At 25.3% G+C, this 22,725-nt stretch overlaps 1 protein-coding gene across 3 annotated transcripts; it reads left to right on the forward strand.

Annotated features, from left to right (window-relative positions):
- Positions 1-662: 662 nt before the first annotated feature.
- Positions 663-22,068, forward strand: LOC145831728 (COP9 signalosome complex subunit 7b-like). Of its 3 annotated transcripts, none has more exons than XM_082939042.1 (8): positions 663-791; positions 857-1,025; positions 3,902-4,072; positions 7,818-7,942; positions 8,074-8,151; positions 8,297-8,402; positions 11,906-12,021; positions 21,748-22,068. In XM_082939042.1, exons 2-8 carry the CDS (start codon positions 873-875, stop codon positions 21,773-21,775), a joined length of 777 nt encoding a protein of 258 aa, XP_082795168.1. In that variant the 5' UTR covers positions 663-791; positions 857-872; the 3' UTR covers positions 21,776-22,068. The 3 variants fall into 3 exon arrangements, 2 of the variants coding, with proteins under 2 accessions (XP_082795168.1, XP_082795167.1); XR_014369680.1 differs by adding an exon at positions 10,313-10,420 and having other exon boundaries at positions 719-1,025; positions 21,748-21,764; XM_082939041.1 differs by having other exon boundaries at positions 719-1,025.
- Positions 22,069-22,725: the final 657 nt, after the last annotated feature.

The following is a 22,725-nucleotide window of genomic DNA, read 5'->3' on the forward strand; positions in this document are numbered from 1 at the left end:
TAGTTTATTGATATTTAATACGATACAAAAAAAGAAGAAGCTTTATCACCTTTCTTAAACGCTGTTAAACTTTGTTTCTAATATTTTATTACCAAATTATTAGTTTGAGTTTGTTAGTGTTTATAATAATTAATACATTATTTTTTATTTAGTTAAATTTCCTTTTACACAACTTCAAAGTAGTTAGTTTTTATCGAGTTTTCTTTTTCGATGCTAACTTAGTTCTAAAAACTTGTTACTAGCAGTATTAATTTTTTTTTTCTAGATTTTAGAAAACTAAAATTGTTTTAATCTCTAAAATAATATTAAAAAATCTCGGTATAACTAACATCTCAGTATTTAGAATTTTCACTTGTACAACAGTTTGATTTTTATAAACTAAACCTATTATAAATTTTATACTTAAAATTTTTAATTTATTGGTTTACAATTTGTATTAAACTGACTAAATTGATTATTATAATGCTGTGTATATTTAGTTATGTTGTTTTGTTTAACTATTTCTTATTACAAAGTAAAGCATATTTTAATTGTATACACTTGATCAATAACAATTCTTAGGACCAGTTAAGTTGTATTATTAAGCTTAAGTTACTTTATATTAGTTTGTGAGTTTTATTGTTTCTATTAATTTAATAAACTTATTTACTAGATTCCAAATACAAGTTACATAAAAGCCTTTGTTGAATAGGTTGTCTTTTTCAGGAAAGTACTTTTTAAAGTGGGGAATTAAAAAACGTCTTGGAATTGATGAACAAGTAAAAAATAGTGCAACTTATTAATTTAGAAAAGTGAGAGCAGTGATTACACAATTTAAAACAATTCAAAGTGTTGTTCTAAAACTTTACTTTTTTAGAAGTCCAATATCTATTATGAATACTAAATCAGTTTCATTGTTGAACAAAAATACAGCAAGTTTTCAAAATTTAAGTTGCCAGCAGCTTCAACATGTCATTGTCCAAGTCTTAGAAGCTGAAGGGTTATATACATTTGCTGAACTACTTGCTCAAGATCAAGTAAAATCAGTTAAGTATTTTTTGTCAAGACTAACTACTAGAGTTCAACAATGAAATAATTGTTAATGTTTGTTAATGTACTTCTGAAGGGAGCAGAATTCTGATCAATAAGTCCTATTTTTAACAAAATTACTGCACTTATGACTTTAAAAATTCATATAAATATAGGGTTCCCACTTCTCTTCATTTCTCAAAAATGCCTTTAAGTTTTTCTATTATCTGAAAGTCCTAGGTTTCCCAAGATATAACTGAAAAGTTTGTGAAATTCCCTAGATTTATCTCTTATTGCTTAGTGCTGGAAATTATTGTAGTATTAAGTCAGATATTTTTCTAAATTAATTTTTATTTTAGAGTAAAATTGAATAAAAAAAAGTTAATAAGTTTAACAAGATAATTCATAAGTTAAATCATGATTTTTGTTTATATTATGTACTTATCAAGTCCTTTGGTGTTTTAAGTGTTATATTTTGATTAATTGTCACTTTTTTTTCAAAATTTCTCTTAATTTTTTCACCATACTACTTTTTATTTCAATTGTCTTATATACTTAGACATACTCAAGTTACCTTGATACAACTCAATCTATTTTTTGCTTACTATGGCTAGTTATTGCCTATAAATTGTTGCAACCATCTTTTTAATATTATTTTTAGAAGTTTTATAAATTAAACAAATTAAACAAATCATTTTAAAAGTGTAGAAAAATAATTTAATTGAAAACATATTTTATTATAATTTGTTTGTTAAATATTTTTCGCAGTTTAGGCATTGATGTTTACTTATGATTTTTAAATTAGAAAAAGACCTGTCTTACTCTTCTTATTTTTTATTTTATTAATAACTTACCTTGTGTAACTTGGCTGCTACTATTTTTGATAATTTTCCCGAGATATTTGTCATTTTTCCATGGGTTTACTTTGTTTTAGTGGGAACCCTGTTCATAGTACTTTAATTTTAAATTTATTAATTAAAGTTTAAATTAATTTGTTAATATATGTTATATAACCTAATTGTTTTAAATTGTGAAAATGGAGTAAATCAATAAGCATTTAAAAATAGTATTGTAATTTTTATTAATATTCAAAATTTCAAGCTGAATGTTTGTTACTAAAAATCTTAGTGAAACGTTCACTGGAACGTATAATAAAATCAAGTTCACTGGAACGTATAATAAAATCAAGTTCACTGGAAAGTATAATAAAATCAAGTTCACTGGAAAGTATAATAAAATCAAGTTCACTGGAAAGTATAATAAAATCAAGTTCACTGGAACGTATAATAAAATCAAGTTCACTGGAACGTATAATAAAAACAAATTTTCCTAGTACTCTTTCTTTATTAAACTAACATATCTACTATTAATTATTAATCTAAAATAATTAGAGCTTAGTTTTATGAAATACCTATATTTTTCTACTTTATATTCGATTATTTTCTTGCAGTACTTTTTTACAGGACTCTGTGAAACTATGTTAACTTGTGTAACACAAAGAAAACATATGTTAGTTTGATAAAGAAAAGTACTGTGCAAATTGTTTTTATAAAAAACTAAATAAAAGTATTTGTTCAAAGAAGGGCATTAACTTATATTTAAAAAATGTTGAATGTAAAGTAAAATTCATAAAGAAAAAAAAGTTTTAAAATTGTAATCAAATATAAATGTTTAAATGAGTAATTTTTAATTTGTTCACTGGTTCACTGGAAACGTATAATAAAAACAAATTTTCCTAGTACTCTTTCTTTATTAAACTAACATATCTACTATTAAGGGCATAGGGGGGGTAAACACCCTTTTTTGGTTTTTTATCTTATTTTATATGGTTTTTACTAAGCTACAAGATGCTTTTTACAGATTTTAAAAATTCAAAATAATTTTTAAGATATAGCTGGTCAAAGTCGAAGGCAACAATAGGAACCTTATGGGAGGTGCAAACTAAAATGGCAAATAACTAGAATTCATTAAAAATCTATCTTCTCCTACGTTTTTTGAGATAACTATCTCAAACTTTCAGGAAATGTTCCTTGCAATATTTAGAAAATTCTGTCAGAAGGAATTTTTAAAAAATTAAAAAATAAAATTTTTATAACAAAAAAAAAAAACCTTTTTTTTTTTGTTTATTTTTTATATAAAATTTTTGTTTTAATTTTTTTAAAAATTACTTCCGACAGAATTTTCTAAATATATCAAGGAACATTTCCTGAAAATTTGAGGTAGTTATCTCAAAAAACATAGGAGAAGATAGATTTTTAGTGAAATAGTCAATTTTTGTTGTTTTAGTTTGTGCCTCCCATAAGGAACCTGTTGCTGCCTCCGACTTTGACAGGCTATATCTCAAAAATTATTTTGAATTTGTAAAATCTGTAAAAAGCATCTTGTAGCCTAGTAAAAACTATATAAAACAAGATAAAAAACCAAAAAAGGGTGTTTACCCCCCCCCCTATGCCCTTAATTATTAATCTAACATAATTAGAGCCTAGTTTTATGAAATACCTATATTTTTCTACTTTATATTCGATTAATTTCTTGCAGTACTTTTTTACAGGACTCTGTGAAACTGTGTTAACTTGTGTAACACAAAGAAAAACATATGTTAGTTTGATAAAGAAAAGTACTGTGCAAATTGTTTTTATGAAAAACTAAATAAAAGTATTTGTTCAAAGATGGGCATTTTTCTTTTATTTAAAAAATGTTGAATGTAAAGTAAAATTCATAAAGAAAAAAAGTTTTAAAATTGTAATCAAATATAAATGTTTAAATGAGTAATTTTTAATTTGTTATTAGTATATATTCCAGTGAACTTGTTTTGCTCGGATCTTTGTTAACAGTCTCTTAAATTTATATTTTTGAGTAGTTATGTATTAACTAAATGTTTTGATTTTGGTAGATGGAAAAAGAAAATGAAAATTCTAAAAAGTATTTCAATTTACTTCAAATTTTTTCACATGGAACTTTGAAAACTTATAAAAAAAGTCCGTTTAGTTTGCCAACCTTGACTGCAAAAATGCAAAAAAAGCTTCAGTTACTTTCTCTTATAACACTAGCTTCAAATTCTAAGGTTATTTAGTTATAAATTTCATATTTTTTAGTAGAATTGTTCATAAAAAAGTACTAAGCATTTTACATTTAGTAACTAATGTCTGTTTTTGTACCAAAGTAATTTTTTAGAAAAAAAAGAAGAGTAAAACTGATTTATATTAGATAAAAAGTTAATAAGACTTTTTTTTAATAGTTGTAATTTAAAACTAATGTATTAAGGTTTAGGGTTTGTGTAGTGATCATTAAGGGCATAAGGGGTAAAATAAATTTAAATTGACTATTCTTTCCATTAAAGTAAGTGGTTTGTTTATATTATGGTTTGTTGTTTTGTTGTGTATTTTAGTTTACTTTACTTAATTTAGACTTAATAATTACAAATATTATATAGTTTTCTAACAGTCAGATTTAACATTAAGTATTTTACTTATTATTAACTATTAACTTGTAAAAATCTGTAGAAATTATTTTAATTAAATTTAAATGAAAAAATGTATACACCTACTTTATTCAATGCTTCTGTTTTTACATTACAGTAATTGTTTTTTTACAGAACCCAGTTGAAGTGTGTTGATTCGTTTTAACACACAGAAACATATGTTGGTAAAATAAAGGAAGATTACTGTATAATTTTTTTTATATTAAAAAACTAATAAAGCTAAAATATTACAGGTTTATTATTCCAAAGCAATTACAATAAAATATGCACTATATGCAATTAAAAACCGTTTTGGCCAAAATAAACTGCTATTTAAAGTGAGTGACAGGAGATGCACATTAGCTTAAGTCATTGGCCCACTAACTTTTAAAAATCTGAACAGTAGATAACTAAACAAAGTTCATTGCGACCAGATCTTAAAGTAAATATATTTAATACAAATAAAAACAAAATATACAGTATTCTTCATTTATTGTACCAACATATGTTTCTGTGTGTTAACAAATCAACTCACTTCAACTGGGTTCTGTAAAAAATAATTACTGTAATGTAAGAAATAGAAGCATAGAATAAAGTAGGTGTAATGGGTTCTAAAATGTTGCTTCTACTCTTCTATATTTCATATATAAATATTATATCTAGTATTAACTATACTAAGTTCATTATTTTTGATATTATATCAACAGAGAATAATGAAACCGAATCAAATTTAAATGTGTCCTAAAAATACCAGAACTTATGGGGAATTAAACTTTTTTTAAATAATTACACTGGACCTTTGTTTCCCAAAACTGGATTTTTAAAAATTTTAGTGACAACCCTTCATATGTCTGTGAGGTGCAGATCATAAACAAAAAAACTCATTTTACCTACATCAAAATAACCAAGTTTTAGTACAATGATAAAGTTTGAAAATAAAAAAAACTCAGGATTACCCAGATCAGATTGTTTTTTTATATAAAAGACTTAAAAATTTTAAGATTTTTGAAAATAACAAGTCTATTTTTTATCTAGATATTGAATGAAATTTAGCTGTTCCAGTTTCAATGTTTTGATATGCTGTAATCCTAATTTTGTTCAAAAGCTTGATCTTTATTGATTTTAAACGTTAATTTAAGTTTAATAAAAATCAGTTACAGGTTTTATAAAAAAATTGAAAATACTCAGGAAGACTCTAAACAGATTTCGGTAACTAAGATAGCTTTTTTGACTCAAAGAGTGTCAACCATAAGTTTGTTAGTACAGTTCCTAATGAAACAAGTTAAATGGAATATAGAACAATAACAAAAATTTGCACATTTCTTTTCTTTATTTAACTGACATATGTTTCTCTTGACAATTTAACACAGTTCCACAGAGTTCTGTAAAAAATAAATATTTATCTCCTCAACAAAATTTCCAGAGAACTGTGTCAAATGTAAATAAAAAAACAAATCTTTAAAATTATTTTTGTATTTGTATATTTTTATAATTTACAGAAAAACTTTCCTTTCCAGATCAATATAGAAATATATAATTTTAACTAGCTTTAGCTTTCTAATATTTATTTATTAAGGGCATAAAGGAAGTCTAACATTTTTTTTAAATAAAAATAACATTGGTTCTCATATAAAAGCTTCAAGTGCAAACTACAAGTTAGTTTTTAAATAAATAAAATAATTGTTAAACTTTTGAGATATTGTAATTTTAGTAGAAAGTTTCTATAACAAATGTATAGACCGCAAATTTTTTAAGGTCAATTTTCTTAGAAATTTAAAAATTATAAAATTCTATTATAAATATAAAAACATGAATACTTTGTTCTATGCTTCTATTCTTACATTACAGTAAATTTTTTTTACAGAACCCAGTTGAAGTGTGTTGATTTGTTAATACAATAAAGGAAGATTACTCTATAAATTGTTTTTATTTATATTCCATTGAACTTGTTTCACTAGGATCTTTTTTTAGCAAACTATTAATCTATATTTTGAACAGTTAAAATTCTATCTTATGGATTTTTCGTGCTAGAGACCTAAAACTTTCAGGAAATGTTCCTTTTATAGTTGAAAAGAATTTTAATGTTGTAGTTGTGAAAATATAAAAATAAATATATTTTATATAAAAAAAAAAAACAAAAAAATAACAGGTTGGTTTTTTAATAAAAGTTAAATTTTTAAAATTAGGAAAAATCCTGTATTAAATCTTTTTAAAATTTAATAATTGACTTTCTGTGAAAACTTGAAGAAGTTTGGTTAAAAATGAAGGAGATCATAGATTTTTAATGAAATAGATTTTTTTGTGTTTTGTTTTGCAACTTTCATTTGGAACCTATTGAAGTCAACAATTTTGATTGCTTATATATCAACATTTATTTTGATTAAAAATGTCTGATAGCTCAGATAAAACTCTATAAAATAAGATCAACTTGTAAAAATCAAGGTGGACACTCTTCCCATATGCCCTTAAGGCCATAGGGGGATCCAAAATTTTTTTTTACAAAAAATATCATTGGCTTTTTTATTAAAGCTTTAAGTACAAACTACAAGCCAGTTTTTATAGAATTTAAAAATATCATTTAACTTTTGAGATATTAAATTTTTTGTAAAAATTTTCCAATATAAACGTATGGACCGCAAATTTTTTGGGGTCAATTTTCTTGGAAATTTTAAAATTCACTAAAAATCTATCTCCTCCTTCATTTTTCAAGCAATCTTCTTCAAATTTTCAGGAAACATTCCTTATAATAAAAGGAAAAAACGTTACTTTAGAACTTAATAATTTAAAAAAATAAAAATTTTATCACAAAATTGAAAAAAAAAGTGTTTTTTTTTTCAAAAAAATAAAATTTTTACAAAAAATTTTTTAAATCCCAAAGTAACGTTTTTTTGTTATTGTATAAAGATTAGACCGAAAGTTTGAAGAAGATTGCTTGAAAAATGTAGGAGGAGATAGATTTTAAATGAAATAGTCTTTTTTTGTTGTTTTAGTTTTTCCTTCCCATAGGGAACCTATTATGCGGCCCGACTTTGACTGGTCATATCTCAAAAAGTAATTTGAGTTTTGTAAAACAATAAAAAGCATCTTGAAGCTTAGAAAAAAACTATATAAAATAAGATCAACTTGTAAAAAACATGGTTTACCCCCCCCCCCCCCCCTATGGCCTTAATAGTTCTTTAATAGAAATATTTAATAAAAGTTCATTAAACAAACAATTAATAAATTAAATATGTAACTGTAGTATGTTAAAAATTGACGTTTAAAACAAATTTTCAATTAACTTCCCAAAAACAATCTTAAGTAATTATCTATATGAGTAAAAGCGAAATAATTTTAAGATTTTTTATAGTTTTTATCATACAAGGAGCTTAGTGAAGAACTTTTTATTAGTAACCAAGAGGAATTAGAAGATATAGTTATAGAAGCAATTTATCTAAACATTATTGAAGGTCACATCAATCAACAAAGTTCTGGGTGATCATTTGTTCATACTTCACATATTAACATTAAAATTGCATGATTTCTTAAGTGTGTTTTAAAATCAACAATTTAAGTAATTGATTGAGTGATTTACAATTATGCAGTTCATCTTAAAATAATTTTAGACTAGAAGTTCACTGGTGTATTGGTAGAGATGTGACTAACAGTGACATGACTTATATTTTGTCAACATTACAAACTTGGTAAGTTAATTCATTAGCTTTAAAAACATTTAAGATATGTCATGTGTTATTAAAAAATTTTACGTGTTATACGATTAACTTAAATGTGGCAAAATATTTAGACCTGAAAATTATAACAAAATAAAATTGAATAACCTGTCTTTAGGTGCTCAAATTGTGAAAAATTGATGAAAGATATTGAAACACAAGTTAAAACATCTGACTTAAAAATGAAAGAGAGTAGTAAACAAAAAGCGGCTCTTAAAGCTCAGGTAAATTAAAAGTTGAGTTGGAATGTATAGTTCTTTTTGTAAAATAGAAGGAAAAGATCAAAAAACTTAATTTTTTTTTATGAAATATATATTTTTATATGTGAATTAATTTGCACTAAAACTAATAGCAGAAATAATTACTATTAAGCTAATTATGATAAAAATAATTTTAAATTGTTTTTGATACTTGTATTTTTTGATATTCAAAAAAAATATTGCTAATTAAGTTTTAATTAGAAAAATCATGGTTTTCTACGGTCTGAAATTAATTCATAACTTTGTTTTATAGCCAATATCATCAAGCAAGTAAGTAAAAGTAATACAAGTTACTTCTGTTGTTCTTTTTCTCTAAGTTGTTTATAATCTTTAAAAAAAGGTCTTTAGAGTAAAAGTGAAAACTTGATCTTAAAGTATACCATGATTTCCATAGACGCCATATGAGTTCATGATGAAGAGCATAAAAAAGGTTTTATGCGTATTAAAAAGTAATTTTTAGAAAAGTATTATTTGAAGGGGTCATAGCGTTTTAAATTTAATCAAAAGGGCGTTTCGACAAAAAGTTTAGGAAATCTTGATGAAAACTCTGCATAGTTCAGGGTTGCAACTCGGTCAGGAAAAGTCAGAAAATCAGGAAAAGTCGGGAAAAATTTTAAAAGATGACAAAAGTCAGGAAAAGTCAGGAAAAAATGGGGGATTTTGAAAAAAAGTCAGGAAAAGTCGGGAAATTTGATAAAATAAAAAAATATTTCAGATTTTGTCAGTTTAAAATTTAAATCTACAAAATTCCTTGTTTTCCAAAGCCTTCAAATGGTAAAAATTTATTAAAAGTCCTTTAAAGTCAAAAAAAAATTCCAAAATTTTCCTAGAAATTTACAAATTTTTTAAATTTTATTTCCAATGCCTTCATCTGGTATAAATTCGTAAAATATCCTTTGTAAAACTGCAAAAATTTTCTATTAACATATTGAACAACTTTATATAGTTTCAAGTGTTAGATTATGTATTTTAGAATAAGTTTAATTTAAGAGTTTCATTTAGAAAAGTCAAGAGAATTTTGGTAAAAAGTCAGGAAAAGTCAAGAAATTTTTCTCAGCTTGATCAGTGGCAACCATGATAGTTTCTTAAATTTTTTAAAATTAGTTTCAAAATTGCAATTTAACTCCTGAAAGTAAAATGGTAATTAGAGTTGAAAAGTTATAAGCTTTAAATACTAGAAGAAATCTTGAGAACTTGAGAAAAAACTTAAGCATTAACAAAAATGTTAAGAATTTCTAATAATATATTATACTTGGAAAAACAAAATTCTATTAGGAAGTAGTTATTGTATCCACAACCTATATCTGGAGATTAATTTTTTACACAATAAATAAAAACTAAACTATTAAACGGAATCGATGTCTGTATAATTTTTATGTTTAATAAAGGTTCACTCCAAACTTTCAGAAAGTCGATAATAATTTGTAAACTGGACATTAACTTCGAAAAGCTGGTACAACAAACAAGACACAGAATTAAAAAATAGCAATATTAAAGTTAGAACCGTAAGAAACTCCATTGAAATCACTTTTTGCGAATCTACTCACATTGTGTCCACACTTAACTAAGCGAGAGGTAGCAAATAAACTTACTATAATGGCTACTTTCTTAAAATGATTTCGTTTGAATACATTATAGTGACTTTACTACTTTTTTCGATTGCAAAAATTGTTTATATTCAAGTTGTACATATGCGTAAAAAGCTTTTTAATAAAAATTATTAATGTCAGAACAGAATATTTTTTTCTACTTTCTCTAATACCATGTAAGACAAGTTTAATATTAGATAAGCAAGGAATAAAAATTAAACTTATCTCACATGGTATTAGAAAAAGTTCTTTCTCTAATATTATGTAAGAAAAGTTTGATTTCAGGTGGGCAAGGAACAAATTAGCAAAAAAGAAGAGATTTATTAAGTTGAAATGAAACTTTGTGTCAAAAATATTGTGAGGAATTGGCCATTGATCTTGTTTGATTTAAAGGTATCAAGGGGGTTAAGACTCCTAAAACATAAAGAGCAAAGCCATATAGTTTAATAGGTTCCTTATGGAGTTCACAAACTAATAAAGCATAGTCTCAATTATATTAAAAATCTCTCTTTTTCTATGTTTTTAAAATATAGATTAGAAGTGTATAGAAAAATATATTGTTTACTCAATACATAAAATAAAGTTACAATATTACAGATTTTTCAAATACTTTTTGTAGTATTAAAGAATCCTAAAATGCGTAACTAAACGAGCGTAGGTTCGCAACAGGTGAATGAATGAATATTGAATAAAAGAGTTTTGTTGAAGGAAGTGTAGTCAGCTTCAATATTTTTCTAAATAATCCTATTAGAATTATTATATCTTAAAAATGTAAAAAAATAACTTTTGAAATTTACAAATAGAACAATTAGTTTTGTTTTTCTGATACTCTATTGACTATTCAACTATATAAAGTGTTAAATGAGAAAAATTATGAAAATCAAGTTTGGCTGAAACGCACTGAAAAATAAACACTTTTATAAATGAAATTAAACTCACTAAAAAAATTATAATTTGTTTTAAAAGATCAAAATAAAACTTGGAAATGTTAATGGTTTTGCTTTTATTATTTTCTTCAAAAAATTTAAGTCCTTGTAATGTATATATTTGAATTAGATAATAAAATAAAGTTTTTAATAAATTTCCCTTTTATAGCAATAAATTTTATATAAAGTAAGAGATTAACGTTGAAGTGGTTTTTAATTTTTGAAAATTTTATACTAAATTTGTTTTTAATACTTTCAGTTTCATTACATAAATAAACTTTATGTACGTACTAAAACTTACTACATTGAAGGCAAGTTATACTTTTAAGATATGATAACGATAAATATAATGTAAGTACCATGTATTACTTTTGGTTTATATACAGGGTTGCCACTTTACCTGGAAACCTGGAATTTGAGAAATTTTGAAAAAAAAAACCTGGAATTTTAAACAATTTTTACATGTTAAGTAGAAATTTTTTGATTTTACACAAAAAATCTACAATATAGATAAATTTTTCAGTCATTATCAAAATTTTTATTTATTAAATAAAAAAAATATTTGAAGTAGCTTTACATTATCTTTTTTAATGTTTTTGTACTATTTTATACAGTTTTTTACCTAACTTAACTCTAAACTAAAAATGGACCCAAAAATATGTACTTTTAAAAACCTGGAAACAAATTTTGAAAAAACGAATGGCAACCCTGATTGTTAGATAAATTAGTTAAATAACTAAGTCGTATTGTACACCACCTTTTTGTTGTGTTTTTTCTAAGGTACGTTATAGTCTTTTAAAACTTAGGTAGAGCTATTCGTACTTAATAGACTTATGTCCTTTGTTTTAAAGTGTTTGCGTACAAAGAAACATTGTTTTCCTCATTTTACGTATTAACTTTAAATTACATTTTGTTATTTTAATGCACCTTTAATTGAAAAATCTTAACTTAGATTGAAGAGAATGAAAAAGATATTATTGATTCAACCGGTCTTTCTATGTTTTCACATTCACCGGATGGTCATATGATGCCTTCGAGTGGTGGATATAAATCAAAAAAGCAAAAAACGTATGTTTAGATGAAAATGCTTTGTATTAACTTTTTTTATAAATAGTAGAATACATAGTTATATAGTCTATACCAGGGGTCGGCAGGCAGTTGGTGCTCGCGGGCCAAATTTCAAATTTTCAAAGTCTTCGCGGTCCGCAGTTTTGGTTTTAGTGACATTTGAATAATATTTTGCTTTTAGTCTTACTAGAGAAAGTTTTACTTTTATTCACTTGATATTTCAAATTACTTTTAGATAAACAGAGAATGTCTATTTAAATTATAAATACTTTATAGAATAAAATTTACATTGACTAATGTACTTAAGCCTTAATAAACTATGTACTTTCTTAAAGACTAATAGGTTAAACTTAATATTTTGTAATTTTACTTATAACCTTACTCTGTATAAAAATTTGAGCTTAAAAATATTTTAGAGGTCACTTTATGCCTTGTTTGTACTATTAACCCTTTTTTCATGTTTCTGAAAATATTTATTAAAAAAAAAATTGCGTCTAAAACAGTTTACACTCTTTAAAAACTTCAGTAATTAATTAACTAAATAAATCTAATACCTATTTGTTATGTAAAAATCTAAAACACATTTTTAACATGATTAACTCTCAAATACTTAAATAAAATACCTTAATAGAAATTAATTAGTATTTTACATGGTTGCCACATTCACAGCAAAATGTCTAAGTTATATCAAGCCAGCCAAGTTAATTAAAAGTTGAAAAAGCATAACACTCAGTGTCAATCAAGCTTAAATACCTAGTTGAAATATCATCATTATAAAAAAGTACACAATATGTAAGAAGACAAGAAAGAGAATACAATTAGTAAACTACATTACGGTTGTAAAATCTATTCTGAGAATTCAAAGTGTTTAAAATAAAAGTTTCACACACACCTGAGTCTTAAAAAGTGTCTTAAACAGGTTTAACCTAGTCTGTATTCTTCAAACTTTTAAACTAGCCTGCTTGTTTGGCAACCCTGTTTAAAAGAAAGTTCACAAAATATATAAATAAATAACGAAGTTTATTAACAGTGAATTAAACATAAATCAAAAAAAAAGTATATAAGTCAGTTTCAATGGACAATTACGGTTTATTAAACACTTGACAAAAGTATTAAAGCTTATTAAGCCTTTAATGAAGAAGAATAACTAACTTTTTATTAAGAATTATAGCAATTCTTTATCTGCAATAAAAATCTTGCATTTGAAAAGAGTAAATGTGAAATATAAGACGAGCTATAAGCATTGAAAAACGTTATTTAGGAGTTATTGCAAGAAACGAAAAAAAAAGCAAATCGCTTAAGTCAGTTCCAACAAAGCACATGATTATCTTCAGTACCTACAGACTGATTGAAGAAAAAGTAAAGGCAAGTTATAAAGTAGCAAAACTAATTACTAAAAAGAAGATACCGTTTAGAATTTTAATTTTCTTAAAGAGTTTATATTGACGGTAGTAAAAGATACTGTTTATTTCTTTACTGACAAAAAAAGTTGTGTTTAAGAAATGCCTGAAGATTATAAAGCAGCATAAATCAAATTAGGACTTAAATCAATCTGTTAAGATGAGAGCACTGATAAAACATATATTGTTATCTGAGAATTTTTATTTGAGTTGTTTTTACTAATTTTGAAATTTTAGAAGAATTTCTAGGTTTATTTCCAATGCAAAGCACAGCAATAGGTGAATAGATTTTAAAAGCAAAGGTGCAATGCACCAATATAAAGTTTGTTAAAGTACAAATTTTTTATTCTGTTCTCAGTATAAAATTAAACTAAAGGTAAAAAAAATCTTTTGAACATAATATCAATTTTAAAAAGATGCTCTTAAGCTACTTTAAATGCGGTTTTTAATAAAAATATTTATATGATTAATTTTTGTTTTAAATCAAAATTCCATTACTTTACATGTGAAATTGTTTGAAATTCCAGGTTTTTCAAAAATTCTCAAATTCAAACTTTTTTCAGATTGTTTAAGTATAAATTTTCAGATTCCAAGATTTACCGGATTCAAGTTTTTTGGCAACACTGATTATTCACACTTATATACAGTAGTATAAACAGTATTTCAAATTGTATCAGCTGCAAGATTTAAAATTTATTATATATTATAATTCAAACCAACACTGTGTATTGACCAAAACATAAATCATAAATTTAGTTTGCCACTCTATAAAGAAAAAAAGCCAGCCTTAGTGACAAAAAACTAGTCTGATATTTTCGTATACAAAAAGCAATTCAAGTAAATAACTGAAAAAAAGACTAAATTGGCCTGAGATTTAAAGTCTTCAAATGGTCATAGTCTGAGTTTGTAGCAATGATTAGTTATTTATAAAATTGGATTTGAACTTATTTGATTCACAATGTACAAACTTATGAAATTTACCATCCTTGAATCTAGCTTGTATTAAATTGGTAGTTTCAAAAAACAGCAATAGTTTATATTAGTATACAATGCATAACAACTAACTTAATTTGCCTAAAAACATTGTTTGAAAAATAAAAATGTGTACATAACAAAAACTATTTTAATTTATGTCATATATATTGTTTTAAATGTTTCTGAACACACTTAGAAATTACACTTAGATACAATAATGTTAGACATTTATGCATAAACTAAACTTAATCTAACTTGAGCAGTAAATAAAAAGTGGTTTAAAATATGAGCATCTTTGTACACTTGTGTGCATTGGAATTAATTATAAGTGAAAAAAACTACTAAAAATTCGAAACGTGTTAAAACCAAAATCAAATAAACCTTATTTCTTATTATTATGTTATATTAAACGTATTTGTGTACATTTAAATATAATATTTAGTAAAAATACATCTATAAGAAACTTAGGTATAAAATACATTTAAAATGAATACCTAAACTGTAAAGAAATGCTTTTTTATTTAATTACTGTGCATTACTTTTGTGCAAAATAAAAAACATTTGCATTTGGTTTATTTACTAAGTAGCTATTATATAACTGACTTACTAAATCTAAGCACTCTTTACACTCCTTTTTCAAATAACTACTTGCTGTTGTAAGAAGAAAGCTATTATGAAAATGAGGAAAAACCCTGTTCGAAAGCTAATCTGTTTTTTTTACTTTTTTAAGCTAATACAGTAAAGTCTTTTTATTATTTAAAAATTTTTATTCACGAACTTAAAACGAAATAAAACAAAACCAAATTACCAGTAAAAATTTGACTTAAAACATATTGTTGCTCAGCGGGCCACATTAACATGCTCGCGGACCACGAAAATTTCTTTCGTGGGCCGCATTCCATTAAAAAAAAAACGTGCTCGCGGGCCGCAGATTTACCCTTCGAGGGCCGCAATTGGCCCGCGGGCCGAAGTTTGCCGACCCCTGGTCTATACGAAACAACTTTTCACAAAATAGAAATTCTAATTCTATATTTTTATTTTAAGTTTTAATTCTTTAGTAGCACAACTAAGTCATTTGAAAAAGACTTGTATTTTTATTGCAAGTTTATTGTCCTACGATGGACTCAGACATCAAAACCTGGGCCACTTAACATTAAAACCACTTTTGGATAACGAAAAACAAAAGATAACACAAACATTTAATTTTCTTTTAAATCAGGAAACGTAAATTGATTTAATTATGGTTGCCAAAAAACCTGGAATTTAAGAAATTTTGAAAGAAGTATGGAATTTTTACAACTTTTGCATTATTTCGATTTTATATTTTTTTATATTAAAAATAACATTTCAAGAAGTTTAAGATCTTTTCAATGGCAATGTACTATTTAACACAGTTTTTTACATTAAAATTGATTTTAAACTTAAAATAGACCCTAAAAATGAGTAATTTTAAAAATCAAGAAGAAATTTTGAAAATCTGGAGAAAATCATTTGGCAACCCTCTGTAATTTAGAATTTATAGGTTGATATTTAAAAAATTTTAACATTTGAAGCTTCAAATAAACTTAAAAAATTTAAACGCATGGTCTAACCTCAATTTAATTGAATGCTAAACGACTTGGGTGGGTGTCAGAATAGCACAACGACACTTAAGCACTAGTCGTCGATTTAGCACGGAGTTTCACTTTTCTACCGCGTCACTTAAGCACAGTGCGTCATTTTAGCACGGCACGTCACTTTTGCACGGCGTCACTTTAACACAGAATGCATCACATGCTTTTACAATCTATTATCATCTAAAAAAAGTTATATCAAAAATTGAAAGTTTTCAACTTCAACAATCGATAAAAGAAATATAAGCTAAACGAAAATTTTTGAAGTAGTAAATTAACTTTAAAAGTGGTATTTAAAACGCACCGTGCTAAATTGACGACCCGTGCTAAATTGTTGCTGTTCTGTTTTGACACCCACCCATAACTCAGGGTAGTACGGTATAACCTATAAGGGCTGTAAATTACTTAAATAAAGAGACTTATTGTTATAATATGTTTAAAACCCACACTATTAACCATAGTAAAACTTTAACAATTAAAACTATAGTGTACTTAAAAAAGCTACTAAATGCTACTCTAAATAATCTGGAAACGGGTCACTTTTGCACGGCGACTCCTTTGCACGATCGTCACTTTAGTACGAGTGGAAAATTTTGCACGGCGACTCTTTTGCAAATAATGCTTATATAATATTTTACAGCAAATTAAAATGCTACAAAATTATATTATTACTAAAAAATCTTAAAATCAAAAATGAATGTTACGTCACTATGTTAAATGTTTTTTTTTGTATTAACTAAAAAATGCTCTGTTCTTAACATTATTTTCTACTTGAAAATTACTATTAATTATAAACGAAACTAGTCGTAGAAGTAAGCAAATAAAAGTATTGAGATTTCATTTGTAATTTTTGAAGTGTAACTTCACAAAATAATTTAGTATGAAATGGGAATTAACTAATAGAATCATAAAACACTTGTAAAAAAATAACATTGTTTGAAAAAGAACTTAACACAGGGTTGCTAAAAAACCTGGAATATTGGAAAAACTTTGAATTTGACAATTTAGGCTAAAAAAGCTGGAATTTTAAACAAAAATAATTAAAAACTTGGAATTTTAACTAATATTTACATTTTAAGCAGTAAAATTTCGACTCGACTCAAAAAATCTATCAAATAAATAAAAAAAATTCAAAAATTTTCATCATCAAAGTTTTTTTTATTAGAAAACACATTTAAAGTAGATTTACAGTATCTTTTCAAAGTTTTAATACTAAGACATTTTTTTTTACCTTAAGCTTAATTTTAAACTAAAAATAGACCCTAAAACGTATATGTACTTTAAAAATTTTGGAGGACCTTTTAAAAATTTAGCAACCCTGTTTACAGTAAAGAGCATAGATAATAACAATAAGTTCAATTCTAAAGCTACATTTGGAAAGGTCTTAACTCGAATCTTACTGCAATCAAACTGACACACCTTCTCCACAGACGCCTATATATAGTAAATCTCTCTCCATGATATTTTGTTACATCAGGCGCTTTTTTTCTAAACTTTAACTTTATTTTCTACTTATCTAAACTCTACTTAAATTACAACAGTATTTGCACGCGTCTCATTCTGGGATTTTCCCCTAAACACAAAACGGTTATTAAATCCAATTTGACATATCGTTACAACGTTATTAAAAATAAGTTTCTGCAGTTTTGTTTGTTTTTGGAAACTGAAGCTAGTTTTTTGTTTGGGTTTTAAATGTGTTTGAGTTGATTCAATTCAAATCTTTTGACATTTTATGTTTAAATATTGATGTACTAAACGCACGGAAAAGAGTTTCTATAAAAAATGAAATTTGAAATAAACCTGAATTTGACAGTTTAGGAAAAAAATGCTTAGAATTCACAAAATTTTGAACCAAACATAGAAAACCAGGAACTTTAAACAACTTTTACATTTAAAATATCGTAATTACGGTTAGATACGAAAAATAACCATGTATAAAATAATTTTTTTTTTAAATTTATATTATTATAAAACACATTTGCAATAGCATTACAGTAGCTTGAATTTATTTTGTACTAAAAATGAATAAAAAAATTTTTAAATTAACTCTTCGCGAATCTACACACTCGTTTAGAATTATTTATACCATTATAAAAAATTGAAAAATCATCGATATTGTAGAAGTTAAATTTTTTTGTATTTAATAAATAAACAATATATTTATTTTATGTTAAATTTTAAATGCTAATTAACCTCTATATCTTTAAATAATTTATTTGGGTATATACATAGGCTTTATATTTGGGTGTTATATTTAGGTTTGTTTGCGACCTCTTGTTTAATTACATTCTTTTGTTTAATTACGCACTTTTGCTGTGAACGCAGTGTGCTTAGAATTGCGAAAAGTAACTGTACCTTTAAACACCTTTTGAAGAAAGATAGATGACCTTATTTTGTCTGCGTTGATTTTACGTGCCCTTGGTTAAAAAAAAAATTACTGACCTTGGGTAAGGGTTAGGGATAACAGTGATAAAAAAAACTCACCGACTGAGGTTTAAGGTTAGGAGTAACAGTGAAAGTAAAAAAACGAAAATAAATAAAATTAATAATACAGCAAAAAAAAAAATTAACCGTGCAAAAATGTCTCCGTGCAAAATTGTCTGCTCGTGCAAAAGTATCTTCGTGCAATTTTGTACCCTCGTGTAAATTTGACAGCTACCCCTTAAAAACGTGTAGCCCCAGCTTTGTTTTTGGGTATTACTTTCAAGGACATTTAGGGGGCTTGGCATCTTTTCTGAGCTAAATGCTTTGAGCGTTTAACTTTTAAAGCTGTTCTTGAATTTTCGTGATAAATAATAATATAAATTATATACTACTTTTTTTATGTTTTAGTAGTATGTGAATATTATTTATCTCTAAAAACAAATAGTATATTATTTTAATTGATAAATAGTCCATATATAACTAACAGGGTTGCCACATGGTCAGGAAAAGTAGGCAAAAATAGGGGTTTTTGAAAAAAAAGTCAGGAATAGTAAGGAAATTTGACTAAATTTAAAAAAAGGTCAGATTTTTCAGATTAATTTACAAAATTCCTTATTTTCCATAGCCTTCAAATTGTAAAATATTCATTAAAAATCCTTAAAAGTCAGACTAAAACTGCAAAATTTTCCTAGAAATTTACAAAATTATTTATTTTTTGATGCCTTCATCTGGTATAAATTAATAAAATATCCATTCATTGTAAAACTGCAAAGTTTTTCTATTAACATATTGAACAACTACCCTACTTGAACAAGCAGTTTTTTATGTTCTTTAGTATTGATGATCTATGGCAACAACACTTCCATAGTGAAACTGTGATATCTCTTATGCAGCCTTTTTTTGACATTGTACCAGAGTACCCAGCCTGTTGTTACCTTAATGCACGAGAACATTTCGTTCTTAGTAATTAAATTGCTGTACATCATTATGAAACACGTGATAGTTACGAATCTCAGCTTAACCAGTTATTCAAGGTTGAATTAAATGATCAAGCTTCACTGAAACCTGCCCTTGATCTTGGTTGTGCTGCAACCAATTTGCTTGCAAATTTGAGGAAAAAAGACCTAGTTGAGGAACAAAAGATCTTAAATTTCAATAAAAAATGTAGAGTATTTGTTATAAAAGCGGTTGAAGGTCTCCGAAGCAGAATGGCTATTGGAAGTACATTTGTAAAAAATATGTCATGCCTAAATCCGCATAGACTTGAAAAATTAGGAGTCACAATAGCCTTACTTAACTGTGTCAAAGGTAGTTGTAAAAACTTTTTTTAAACCTAAAAAATATAAATACAGTGCCATTCTCAATGTATTAAAAATCAAGTATATGAATATATAATATATATATACACACTTAAAATATTTGGTCCTAGAACCTTGTGCACGAAAAAAACCTTTCGGTTATCTAGTCGCACACCACAGATACCTTATAATGTCTAGTCTAAAAATCTTGACTCATAAATAAAAAGCACAGATTCTAAGAATCTTGAAAACTTTCTACAGTGATACATTGTAAAATAAGTGCACAGTAGTTAAACTATGAGAATTTATACATAGTAGAAAATTATATTTAAAACTTTTTATTAGTAAAAAAACTTTTTCTAAGGTCTAGTTTTTCAATAGTTTTGTTATATAGTTATTTGCATTAATTAAAAAAGAATGCTCAATTTACTGGAATGTAAAGAGCTTAATTAAATAAAGTTTTGAAAATTAAATATTTTATTAACGATCGGTTTCGGTGGCAAAAAATTGCGACCTTTTAAAACAAATTAAAATATTAAACTGCACATAACAATATTAGTTAGTTATATTGTTAATTAAAAACTTGATTTCATGCGTGAAAAATATAAACAGAAACTAAAATGTTACATATTCGAAAATTTAAGCATATTAGAGTATAATTAGGTAAAACTACTATTATTTTTTAAAAAACGAATTGAATTTAATTAATATTAATATAATGAGTCAAAGAAAAAACTGAACTAAGAGCTTTAAAAAAAATCAAAGATGTTTATACCATGAAATTTATCTAAATGGAATAAAAATTGTGATTTTAAGCCAAGAGTCAACAAAACATTAATAAAACTCAAAGTCGCTGAAAATTTCAAAATCTAATTTGTATTAAGTTGACATATTTTAGATTTTGAAATTTTCAGTGTCTTTGAGCTTTATTAATATTTTGTAGACTCTTGGCTTAAAATCACAATTTTAAATGATTTTAATTCCATTTAGATAAATTTCAAGGTATAATAAACATCTTTAAATTAAAAAAAAAGCTCTTAAATAAGTTTTTTTCTTTGACTCATTATATTAATATTAATTAAATTCAATTGGTTTTTTAAAAAACTAGTACCAGTTTTACCTAATTATACTCTAACATGCTTGAATTTTCGAATATGTAACATTTTAGTTTTTGTTTATATTTTTCAACCATGAATAAGGTTTTTAAATAACAATATAAATAAATAACATTTTTATGTGCAGTTTAATATTTTAATTTGCTTGAAAAGGTCGCAATTTTTTGCCACTGAAACCGGTCGTGAATAAAGTATTTAATTTGCAAAACTCTATTTAAATTGTTTTTTTTAGAAATTATTTATAAATATAAAACGTCAGTACTCATCATCTTGGTAAACTATCCTAAGTTAAAAATTAAAATATAAGTGCTCAGTAAATAGCTTTTTTTTTAATAAAAAACTTTTTTAAGGTTTAGGTTTTTTATAGTTTCATTAAATATTATTACTATTTTCTATAAGAAGACCAAAGTTATTGTGCAAATGCTTACGATCGTTTCAACTTAAATAATTTTGTGTACACTAAAATATATAATATGCTTGCACACTATTCTGTAAAATGCCCTTTTGCTAAAAGATCATTGCGCCTTCGACTTAAATTTTTTAAAAAGTTTTCTATTAAACTCTACACAATGCAATCACAATAGTTTTCTTTGCCTCGTAGAGTAGCAACCCTGACCTAACAATTTTTTTTCGTTTCCACAGTCTTTATTATATGCAACCACTGTGATAAATTGATTTTTAAATTTCATTACCTTTTATAACAATGTAAATTATTTGTACACCAATAAAATATAGAACATGTATACTTAATCTGACTTATTAAAGATGAAATGTAATAACTAAAACACAAAAACTTAGCTTTATTTAAGCTTAAGTTAAAGGTTTTAATTAGCATTAACTTAAATGATTAAGTAAATAAAACAAGTTATTACTTTTTATTGATAATGCTGTTTTTCAACAGGTCAAGATTGAAGAAGCCTTTTGAATGAAAAAAGATGTATGCTTAAAATAGATTTCGTTCGATATGATTATGAGGATGCATCTAAGTCATACAAATGATTTTAACAAGCCTAAGTTATGATTTCGAAATAGTTTGTGTTATTAAAAACAAAGTTTTGTGTTCATATTTTTCTAGAAGTGTTAAAATGATAAATTTTAAATTATTGGTTTTTGTTTAACAACCTAAAATTTTAGCTTTCTCAATCTTAAAAAAACACTTTTCTAAGTCTGTTGCATTTCATTATTGCATGACTGATATTGGTAGCTATAATAATAAAGATTATAAAACATACTGCAGCATAATTTTATAATTTTTGCGTGGACGAAGCAACATTTTTCAATTTAAAACCAAGTTCTCAAATCTGGGTTACCAGAAGTTATAGAATTCGGTATATTATGACTGATAATGATATATTCTTAGATTCGAACACAATCTAATCTAAGTTTAATGTTGAGTTTTATGAAAATATTAATGTACAATTGACAATTTTTTTTTTTAAATTTTTATCTATGAAGTTAAATACTAACTTAGGTCTTTGGGGGTCTTGATTGATTTAAAAATGTCTTATATATAAGGTTTTTTCTGTAATATTTTAGCTTGATAAAATTTTAAACAGTTTTTAGATTTAGGGAATCAAAAGTTATAAGTTTAATATTTTTTCTATAGAAGATCAATAATAAACAGGTGAAAAAATACTGATTTCTTACAAATATAAACTAAAATTTAAAAGTTTTCACGATTTAATTTGAACTACTCAATTAAATTTAGTATGGAAAACCAGTGATTGATAACTTAAACAAAAGCTGTAATTGATAATATAAACTCTCTCCAAACTAGGCTAAAACACTTGAAAAACACTTTTTTAATGCTTTTAGAGAAATCCTAGAATGCTAATATAAGAGTTGCTATGTCAAATATTTGTTTGTTTTTCCCTGAAAG

Source organism: Thalia democratica, chromosome 3 (assembly GCF_965202585.1).
Source record: "Thalia democratica chromosome 3, ktThaDemo2.hap1.1, whole genome shotgun sequence".
In the NCBI taxonomy this organism is placed as follows: Eukaryota; Metazoa; Chordata; class Thaliacea; order Salpida; family Salpidae; genus Thalia; species Thalia democratica.

Bases quoted from the DNA above. Each gene is read 5' to 3' on its own strand.
- LOC145831728 (XM_082939042.1), top strand. From the start codon at position 873: ATGAATACTAAATCAGTTTCATTGTTGAACAAAAATACAGCAAGTTTT. The intron at 1,026-3,901 runs GTTAAGTATTTT...TGATTTTGGTAG, and splicing joins CTCAAGATCAAGTAAAATCA to ATGGAAAAAGAAAATGAAAA. The intron at 12,022-21,747 runs GTATGTTTAGAT...GTTTTTCAACAG, and splicing joins AAATCAAAAAAGCAAAAAAC to GTCAAGATTGAAGAAGCCTT.